General features: G+C 33.3%; 2 protein-coding genes across 2 annotated transcripts; one reads left to right on the top strand and one right to left on the bottom strand.

Moving 5' to 3' along the window:
• Window positions 1-2,875: 2,875 nt before the first annotated feature.
• On the top strand, window positions 2,876-7,642 carry LOC114260475 (PI-PLC X domain-containing protein At5g67130). The gene is made up of 9 exons (XM_028200619.2): window positions 2,876-3,243; window positions 3,349-3,471; window positions 3,592-3,729; window positions 3,842-3,940; window positions 4,040-4,343; window positions 4,429-4,652; window positions 4,739-4,825; window positions 5,803-6,248; window positions 7,428-7,642. The coding sequence occupies exons 1-8, from the start codon at window positions 3,112-3,114 to the stop codon at window positions 5,977-5,979; spliced, it is 1,284 nt and encodes a 427-aa protein (XP_028056420.2). The 5' UTR covers window positions 2,876-3,111; the 3' UTR covers window positions 5,980-6,248; window positions 7,428-7,642.
• A 360-nt stretch (window positions 7,643-8,002) lies between these two features.
• Window positions 8,003-10,543, bottom strand: LOC114260476 (F-box/RNI-like superfamily protein). Its single transcript, XM_028200620.2, has 5 exons — window positions 10,257-10,543; window positions 10,003-10,149; window positions 9,301-9,436; window positions 8,671-8,769; window positions 8,003-8,434 (listed from the first exon to the last, which is right to left on the bottom strand). The coding sequence occupies exons 1-5, from the start codon at window positions 10,349-10,351 to the stop codon at window positions 8,222-8,224; spliced, it is 690 nt and encodes a 229-aa protein (XP_028056421.1). The 5' UTR covers window positions 10,352-10,543; the 3' UTR covers window positions 8,003-8,221.
• Between the last annotated feature and the right edge of the window lie 297 nt (window positions 10,544-10,840).

Genomic DNA, 10,840 nt, shown 5'->3' with positions numbered 1-10,840 from the left:
TGATGCAAGATAGAAAAAAAAAAAAATAAAATAAAATAAAATTTCAGCCAATGAAAAATCAGTGGGGGTGCTGGGGTCATCCACACTTGGGTCCAGACCATTTTCCTTTTACGCAACCTATGTTATGCACCGAGTATATATAACATCCCGTAACAGGTTGAAAGTGGTACAAATAGAAATCTATGAGGATTTACACCCTAATATCTATTAAGTAGTATTAGTTGACCTGTAACAGGTGCCAAGTGGTACAAATAGAAATCTGAGGATTTACACCTTAATGTCTACTAAGTAGTATTAGTTGAATGATGAGATTATTAGAGTGGTAGTATATTGGGTTGAAGGTATAAATAAATTGTATTTATTTGTGTAGTAATAAGTAGTAGTAATTTATTGGGATAAATTTTATGAAATTGTGTAAAAGTCTTCATTATATAAGAAATTATTTGGTTATTTTTGTGAAGTGAAGGTAAAATGATATCTAATTATTCGATCTCGTGAAATTAAATTGTGAAACACCATAACGTCAATCCTACTCTTTGGGAAATTAGCAATTTCACGGGATTCTTGGTCCATATCTTGTTTTTCAACCAAATAAGATCTATGTGAAACCCATTGAATTTTTGTTGTGTTGTTGTTGATAGTTGAGAATTGTTGGATGCTTTGAATATTTGTTTTACTTGCATCCCTCTATTAGTGCAACCCTCTACTTTGCAGAATCACCGACCCTCCAAACATACCACGTGAACGGCACAATAAAAAAAAATAAAATGAATGAGAGCATTACTTAGTGTTATCATTAATGATGTGATAGTGGGTCTTATCATGAATGATTTGATATTTTAATCTTAGTGTTGTATTTTTTTATTATTATTAAGTGTCATGTCATTAATAATCTTTCTAGAGTTCTAAAATTAATGACCTCTATCATTGTTGTAAAAAAAAAAAAAAAAAAAAAAAAGTGACCTACGAAACAAATATAATACATCAAAAAAAATAAAATTATCATCAAAGTTTAAAGGGAGTTGATAGATATGGTGGGACTACAAAAGAAAAGCCTTGTCAGAAGCTTTTTTTTTTTAAGAGTGTGAATTATTTTTTTGCCTTTTACACTTTACTCCCCGTAAATTTAGCTTCTCTCCCTCCTTCCCTCTTTTTAGCGTTTTATTTTAGTTTTCATCTTGTCTTCGTTTTATTTTTCAAAAATATGAAAAAATAATAATTTGACGAGCTTATTTAAGAATTGATTATTTTAATAATTTTTTAATTTTTTTCATAATAAAACATGTAAAAAATTAAAAATAATAATATGATAATTTATAATAAATTTTTAATTTTTTAACCAAAACAATCTATTGACAAGCAAAGTTATCCCAAATAATTAATTGAATGCGAGGAGAGTTTGTCCTATTTGTTTTCGTCATCCAACTCAAATTGAACCCTTACCTAAAATGCAGTAATTCAAATCAACTTTGGTGCCTCGAACTTCCTTTGGAATGTGGATTAATTTTTTATTTTTTAACTTTTTAGCTATTTTAATTTAGGATTAAAAAGACTACTTTAGCATGATATTTTTAATTTTTTTAACTTTTGTAAGAGAAAAAATAAAATGATTATGATTTGAATATGACATTTTATATTATTAACTTTTTAGTCTATTTTATTTTTTTTAAGACTAAAATAGTCAAAAACACCTCTAAAATCCACATGTTAAACGCAGACTTATTTTTCAAGAATTGTTATTGAAATTTATAAAAGAAGAAGTAATCAGTTTTTAACAAATATTAGAATATTTTTAAATTAAAAAAAATATCAAAAATAAAAGATAAAAACAAGAAAAGTCAACCCACAACTCAACCAAGCTAATAAGTAATATTAGAAATTCTAAATATTTTATTAATATTTTTATCAAAGGACTCTCATAAGTGTAGAACCTATATAAGATCCACATAGTATAAATTCTACACCTATATAAAATAGATTAATGATTGAGGCCTCAAATTTTTTGGCTCAAATTTGCCTCGAATTTTTTTTTTTTTTTTTGCTGGGTTGATGCTTTACTTGTTATTATTATTATTATTTTTATTTATTTTTTTCTGCAATGTATTAGCCCAGAAAAAAAAAAAAATGCATTCGAGGCAATTTCGAGCCTCATTTTTGAGGCCTCAATCACAGCTATATTTGATAAAAATACTAATAAAATATTTAAGCCTTCATTTGAAATGTGAGTTGACTTTCTGATTTTTTAACTTTTTAACTATTTTAACTTGAGGTTAAAAAATTTAATTTAGAGTAGATTTTTTGATTTTTTTAACTTTTATAAAAATAAAATAATTATAATTTAAATGTGACGTTTTATATTATTTAACTAAAATTACCAATTTTATTTTATATAACTTTTTTAACTCAAATGAACATGCCAAACATAATCTAAGATTCTTTTAACATTTTTCAAGCTAATATCATTCTTGTATTTTGGCCGGATAATGTGGGTGCGTTTGGTTTGTGTTTGTAGAGTAGTTTTTGAGATAAAAAATACGAAAATTTATTTGGTTTGCCTTTTTTTAGAAATAGTTTTGAAAAATTATTTTGGAGAGAGAGTTTTAAAAAAAGTGATTGATTTGATGTATATGAGAGAGAATGTGATTTTGAAAAGTAGATAACTAAACAAAATTTTGAAATTTTTTTTGAAAAAATTTGTTTAATTTGATTACTCTTGAAAATTTGTTTATAAAAAATTTTTCTCAAAATTTTTTCTTAAAAACAAACCAAACAGGGTCATGTTAGAAATGAAAGAACAACATAAAACTAAATAATTAATGATTAATTTAAAATATAACCACTCAATATTTCGAGATTATTGAGTAATTTCCCATTTTGGCCTTTCTACCCAGACATGCATGAAGACTCCATCGTTTACCATGTCATTGCATTACTCGTCAAAAGAAAAAGTTGTTATTGCAACAGTCACCCTCTCTCTCTCTCAAATTTCTTTTTCTCTCTCTTCTACCGGACTCCTGAGATGAGAGAGAGTGCTTTGATTTGAGAGTCCCCTCTCTCTCTCTCTCTCTCTCTTCTCTCTTTCTCTCTCTTGTTTTGCTTCTGCAGTTTACCATGTTATCATGTTCTGCAGAGCACCGTACACGCAGATACAGAGCTTCTGCAAATGGGTACCTCTCTCTCTTTCTTCTTACTTCTTCGGCTCTCATCCTCTCTTCCACAGCTTGCTCTAACGCTAATTGCCAGGTTCCCCTCTCTCTCTCTTCACTTATAAATGTACTTATCTACATATAGATCGGTGAAATTTCACTTTCTTCTCTGCAATTCCACTGATTTCCAACAACTATGCAGCTTCTAGACCCGTGTTCTGCGGCCACCGACTGTGGACCTGGTCTCTACTGTGGCAACTGCCCTTCAATGAGTAAAAATCAACCCTTCTGCACCAGAGGCCAAGCTACAGTACCCACTTCCATTGTAATCTTCTTCAGCTTTCTCTCTCCTTTTCCTTCGAATTCTTTAAACTTTCTTGTTTTTTCCCCCCCAACAATTCTAGTGATGGGTTTGTGCTGTTTTTGTGTAATTTGTGATTTGCAGATCAATGGGTTGCCATTCAACAAGTATTCATGGCTTGTGACACATAATTCATATTCAATTGTTGATGCTCCGTTACTGACTGGTGTTCAGAGACTTACATTCTTCAATCAAGAGGACACTGTTACTAATCAATTGAGAGTATGCGATCCTTTTCCTCTTTTTCAACTTCAATTTTCCACTGATATAAACACAAACACACATTTTCTTTTCTTTTCATTTCTTGTCTTTTTCTTTCATGGGTTTTGCTTAGAATGGAGTGAGGGGACTGATGTTGGACATGTACGACTTCGAGAACGATATCTGGCTCTGCCATTCATTTAATGGACAATGTTTCAACTTCACCGCCTTTGTAATCAACTATCCCATTTCACTAATTTACCATTCTCAACCATAATTCTCTTTTAGATTCATAATTTTGAGTAATTTGGAACCATTAAATTGCTTGCAGCAACCTGCAATTAACACTTTGAGGGAAGTGGAAGCATTCTTAACAGAAAACCCAACTGAGATTGTGACAATTATAATTGAAGACTATGTGCGAACCCCAAAAGGGTTGATAAATTTGTTCATAAATGCGGGGTTAGACAAGTATTGGTTTCCAGTGTCTAAAATGCCCCAAAAGGGCGAGGATTGGCCCACTGTGACCGCTATGGTCCAGGAGAACCACCGGTTACTGGTTTTCACTTCTATCGCTTCGAAGGAAGCAGAAGAAGGAGTTGCTTATCAGTGGAAGTACATGTTAGAAAATGAATGTAAGTATATTATCCAATTGTGTTTATTTGTATGAGATTGTTTTTTGTATTGTTTGCTCAGTAACAATCTTGTAATGGGTTTCAGATGGAGATAATGGTGTGGTACAAGGATCTTGCCCAAAAAGAAAGGAATCACGTCCGTTGAATTCAAGGGGTGCATCTCTCTTTCTAGAGAATTACTTCCCCACAGACCCGGTTCAAGCCGATGCTTGTAAAGAGCATTCAGCTATACTTGCTAATATGGTTGGTACATGTTACAAAGCAGCAGGGAATATGATGCCCAATTTTTTGGCAGTGGACTTTTACATGGTACTGAAATTTTTTAACTTGGTTGAAAAATGAAACAAATATGAATATTGTATTCCAATTAAGCATTATGACTGGGAATTATGCAGAGGAGTGATGGAGGAGGTGTTTTTGATGCTTCGGATCGAATGAATGGCCAGGCATTGTGTGGGTGCAGTTCTGTTACTGCTTGCCAGGTGTGCTCACAACTCCATATTACTTGGATGAAATGCCTCCGCTTTCATAAAGCATATCAGTATATTAGTTTATGAACTCTTTCGCATTCTAACTTGGTGTCATAGTTTTTGATTCCCAGATTGACACTGTATAAATGTCGTTCTCCGTATTCATTTTTATATATTTTAATTTTTTTTTTTTTTGGGAAAAACAGATTCAACTTTGTTTGAATTGCATAATTTAATCTTGGATTTGGATAGTATGAAATTTTCAAATTTTTAACTTCTTTATCTAGATTTGCCAAAATTTCCAAGTTGTCCATCCAATTCTTTAGCAGTGTTAAATTAAATTTTCTTTTTTAAAAAGAGAGGAACGCAAGCAACTCTTGTTTGGGGGGTGCCCGGCCAAATCAAGATGGACAAGTAACATATAGTTGCTTTTAAATTCATTTCCCCACCTTGCTTACAAGCAAGAAAGACGCTAGTGTCAAGATGGGATGATGCAATAGGAGTTGTGTCTCAATATATGTTTTTATGAAGTTTCACTACTTGATTCTATTTGGAATTTTTTTCTTGGTTAAAATTTTAAAATCATAAAGAACTCCAAATTTGAAGAATGAATGAAATTGTTGGATCTGAGGCATAGTTAGATTTCAATAACGACATTTTTGAGTGTTTTCCCCTTTTTCTTTAATAAAACCCTGGAAAAAGGTCTCGGTAATTGGGGGGGGGGGGGGGGGGGTTGTGAAATCTTGATATGGCCTGCCAAGGCACACAAACATAAGCTTGATTTGACAATCCCATATGATGTATTCTCTCTTCATCTGTTCACAGAATTTCTAGGTATTTTATGAAGCTGATGGTTTAGACAAGTTTGAGTCATTTTGATTCTATGGGATTTACTTGGTGGAAAGTTTTTCCATACTTCACAAAAATGATTAATTCTCCACATATGATATAATATTTATTAAATTTCACATGTTTGGTGGATTTCACAGGCGGGAGCACCTTTTGGAGTTTGCAAAAGCATTCCCGTATCTAACGGAACTCAACCAACCTATGCTCCTGGAACTTTTTCTGGATCTGTGCAGTTATCAGGATCTTCTTCAACAGCTCATGTTCCAAGTCCCATGGTTTTCTGCTTCTTCTATCTTGCGTCAATGCTGTTTCTATAATAAACTAAAATGGAGTTCTCTGAGGTAGATGGTTAGTGAGTTACGCCCTTAAGTGTGGGCTTCTAGTATGTTAGTGCTTAAATTTTGGAGGTAGAATACGTATACCACAGGCTTGCTTTGGAGAGTTAAAGGTCAAGAATTGCTGGCTACATATGTATGACATGATTGAAAAAGTGATTGAAAGTTCTATTCAGACAAAAGAAGTTGCATAGGAATTTGAGGTCAAAAGCTGCTGAAAGAGACCAAATAGATACCAGCATGTGGTTCAGGTATTTTTACGAGGCTTTACGTTGATCTTTGGATACAGTGTGCTTAATAATAATTAACATCTCATCATTTTCTCTCTTGTTATGTGTTATCATGCCTCCTAAATTTGCTTTAGATACATGTTGATCCTTTCACTTGTTCGCTGTAATGGGGCTTTATCCCTCAGGTTGTTTGGAATCTGGTTTTTGCCAAAGCTTAGTATGAAAGGCTATTTCTTTTGATTTAGTTTCACAGTTTGCTTGTGATAGTTTTTCTGTGATTTTCATACATGTAATGTAACTGTTAAAAACTAGTAGGACATGTTCTGATGTGTGGCCAATGCGTGTCAAGAGTGTCCAACGAGTACTTTACATGTTTCTTTGCTTAAAAGGATTGCTTCAAGTTGTTGCAAAATGAAGTGAATTTTCACTCTAGCGGTAGCAAGGATATCATGTGCAGCACTTGTCATCATGTACCGAAAATAGTAATATGAACACAACAGAAACCGAGAAGCTTAAATTTTTATTAAGCTTTGGACAACACCACAGCTAAAAACCATGCACTCTCAAATCTCTAATAATGAACAAGTCAGTTTTAGTCCATTGGTGTAGAATGGACTCTTGGTCACCAGGCACACAACCAAAGTTCCTGGTTTTTGAAATTTGAACATTATGTTTTATATTGGTGGTTTTTTTTTTTTTTTTTAACATCATTTACAAAAGAGATGATAACTATGTTTGTGATACAAACCTTCTTGAAGAACAAAATCGGAACATTATGTTTTTTTTTTTGGAGCAATGGTGGTGTATCTGATTTGCCGACAAGAATGAGTTTGCTTTTGACCTTAAAATTCTGCTTCTTTTTGTTCAAGTTATACGCCTGAATTCAGAAGTGCTTGCGTTTTCTTTCCAAATTTGTGGTCAATTTTGAAGTGAAGAAAGGATAATCTTGTAGAGCTTTGGATTTTTAGAGATTGATGATATATATATATATATATTAGCTACTTGAGCAATTTCCTAGTATAAAGCCAATGACAATTAGAAAGCTGACAACAGAAAATACAAATTAAAACCATATTATATTGAGAAAATTTGCTAGGTTTGCAGCATTCGTTATATGATACATGCTGAATTTTAATGCCACAAACTTAAAATCTTCTTTTTTCTTTTCAAATATGATGATCTCTGTTTGTTATTTGCCAGGTTTTCCGATGGAGCATTCAAGGCTGGCTTTTTTTAATATGTAATTGCAGCAAATAGTGGAAGAATGTAAGGGTTTCATCAACAGAGGTGCTCCTATTGTCATTATGCATTGTTTTTTTAATATGCATGTATGGTTTGATTTTATACACCAAATTGGATCATCATTTTGTGCTTTCAACATATTAGATAGTAGCAGTATATAGTTGTTCGATGCATTGAATTGTTGTACCTTGCTTAGTAAAAGCCACTTTTGCTCTGGTAATAGCATAAGCCAAATTTTTAGGGCAAAACATATATAACATCATATATAAATGTCAAAAAACAAAGTAGAACCGCTCTCTCGCCAGAATTTACAGCCTGCCATCAGCCATTTTGAACCAACCAAACACTCTCGATGAACAAAATCATTGAGGTGACAAAGTGATCAATGACAGTGTCAAGAGAGTCAGCACCTTGGAACGGTGCAAAGTACAAAAGAGGGCCTGCACTTCACACAAACTAATATCTGCTGCAAACTATCAAGATATGAAGGATCACCAAAAATTAGGGTTAGTGGAATCTACAATAAGAAGACATTTATTTAACCAATCTTGAACATTTCTTGCACAAAATACTCTTTTACATCAATTAAGATGTATAGTTTGTCATGAGGCAAACCACCAACAGTTTATTGGGGAGGCAAATACATACAGAAACAATATGTAACCCTGTAAAAGCTGTTGTTTCAATCAATCACTGTTTTTCAAAACAATCTGTACACAAATCGGATATAGAAGCCATCATTTTATAACAATTTACACAACGGGCCACATGGAAACCCTTTCAACATCTAGCAGTAGTCCTTGAGGTTTAATCTGAAGAGCCGGACTGATGGAGAGCAAGCTAATGAAGCAGCCTAGAGGAACCCTCGTACCAAACACATTGATTGATTCAAGTTTCCGGCATTTGTTCACAAGAACGAAAAGTCCATTTTCAGTAACATGACGACAGCTCCACAGGCCGATAGTCTGGAAAAGAAAAGTGGACATGAGATACATTTGTGAATATAGTTCCAATATTTATTTGGGATGTTTCAAACCCATGATACTCGGTTTGCAATGGAGCGAGCAACCTTAAACAAAGTATGTGATTGCAATTCACAGTAAAATAAGCCATTCTGGTGGGTTTAGAATGGGGGATATCTTGGGTGTTCAGATCACTGGGAAAATAAACCTAGAATAAATTTTTTTTGTTCCAAACTCACCTTCAAATGTGGACAGCTATCTGCGATAGCAAACAAAGATTCATCTGTTATGAATGTACCGCCAATATTCAGGTGTTGCAAGGAAGAAGTTCTTGATATCTGTTTGAAAAGAACCAAATCAACTGAGAAATGCAAAGCACCTTTTTCTTAACAAATAGAACTATGTGAATTCAACATATCAATGCACTTCTGATGTAAAAGTGGATTGCTTAGTAAAATTTAAATCAACAATTGGTATTGGTAACAATCAAAGACTGAAAATGCAAATGAGAAACACGGCATTCATAAATAACGCAATTAATTAGAAGCCAAAAAAAAAACTCTGCACCAAGAGAAATCCTAGTAAGCAATCCCAGGAGAAAACCCATTTATTTCCATGGATCCAACTGCATAGTAAAGCAATCACGAGATTCGCCACATAATTGAAAAAATTTATTCAACTAAACATATATAGCAGTTGACATTGCAGAATGGCGAAACATATTATAGCCCAGTTGATTGGAACACAATGGCTAGTGTGGTTTGGTTTGGACAGAGTAATTAGCAGGAGAATGATCAAACATTTGGATGGCAAATACTGTTTTAAATTTGGATGAGATTAAAATTGGAGAGTGAATTAACAACACATACCAGATGAACAACACCTTTATCGGTGATCCCTGACATACCCCATAGGGATATGGAAGTGAGGTTGCTGACACATTTTGCTGCAGAAATTTGGTATAGTCCGATGTCCGTTATTTGGCAACCCCATCGGCTCCTTGAACTGAAAATACAACACCACAAATATTGATAAGGATTCGAAGCAGTTAAAATTTTAAAGTCTTGATAAGAAATACAAACACATGACTACACACAATTCTACATCATTTGTACATTGCAGAAACTTATCAGGGAACTATATCTATAGCTGAATTTGACAACAAAGTCTATATGTTCTAACATAACAGAACAACTCAATTTCCTGCAAATTTCTGTTTCAATAGGAATGCAAAAAAAAAAAAAAAAAAAAAAAAAAATGAAACTGAAATGTGCCAACACCATCATACCCAATATATCAAACTTCTATTGACACCGCAATTATTTCATCCAGTAGTAAGTATGCAAATTAGATTGAAGCAAAAAAAGTAAGACTTGTTAAACCAATTAGATAACCCCCAAAATTCTTTCAAAATAAGACTAAAACTTCCATTACAGAGGAAGATAAACAAAATTAAAGACTTCATCTTCAGCTTATCAAAAGTAATAAAACATATATACCCACACATGTATATATATATATATATATAGAGAGAGAGAGAGAGAGAGAGAGAGAGAGAGAGAGGGTTTTACATGTCGAGGTCCTTGAGGTTGTAAGCATGGAGAACAAGGCGAGTGGTGGAATCATCGTCCATTTTCCAACCAGTAAAGCTGAGTCTCTCTCTCTGAGCCAGAGACTGCTTCACCGCTTGCTTCCATTTCTTGCATACCCCACTCGCCCTTTAATTTTTCACACACACACACGCATACATACAAATACCATATTCAGCGAAATAGAATTAGCTTAAAAAGTGAAGAAGAAGAAGAAAAGAATAAAAACAACTAACTCTGCTAAATCTTTGAAGGAGGTGATAAGAAGGAATATATGAGCAAGAAGATCAGTCGGAAGTCGGTCAATCTCCGCCTCCTCGAACCCTCTCATGGCTTCTTCTCTGACCCAAAAACCCAAACAAACAAGAATTTGGGAAAAACACAGAGAGAGAGAGAGAGAGAGAGGCTTCAATGGCGTAAAATGTCGTAGAAAGAGTCCAACTTATGGTTTTTTCCATACAGACGGTACCAAACAAAATTAATTTGAGAGAGAGAGAGAGAGAGAGAGAGAGAGGGGATGTGGTCATGTTGTCATCATAATATCAGAAATCTCGGGTATCTTTAGTTTGTGTTTGAGAGATGTATTTTAGAGATAAAAAGTACGAAAAGTTGTTTGATTTGATTTTTTTCAAAAGATGTTTTGAAAAATTATTTTGAGAGAGAGTTTTGAAAAAAGTGATTGATTTGATGGGTGAGAGAGAGATTTGTTTAAAAAACTTGTTTGGTTTACAAGTTTTGAAAAAAAATTTTAGAAAAATTTATTTAATTTGATTACTTTTAAAAATTTATTTATGGAGAAAATTTCTCAAAAATTTTTCAG

The sequence above is a fragment of the Camellia sinensis genome, chromosome 4 (assembly GCF_055761805.1).
Source record: "Camellia sinensis isolate YWXY chromosome 4, ASM5576180v1, whole genome shotgun sequence".
NCBI lineage: Eukaryota > Viridiplantae > Streptophyta > Magnoliopsida > Ericales > Theaceae > Camellia > Camellia sinensis.
This window is presented reverse-complemented; position numbering and strand designations above follow the sequence as displayed.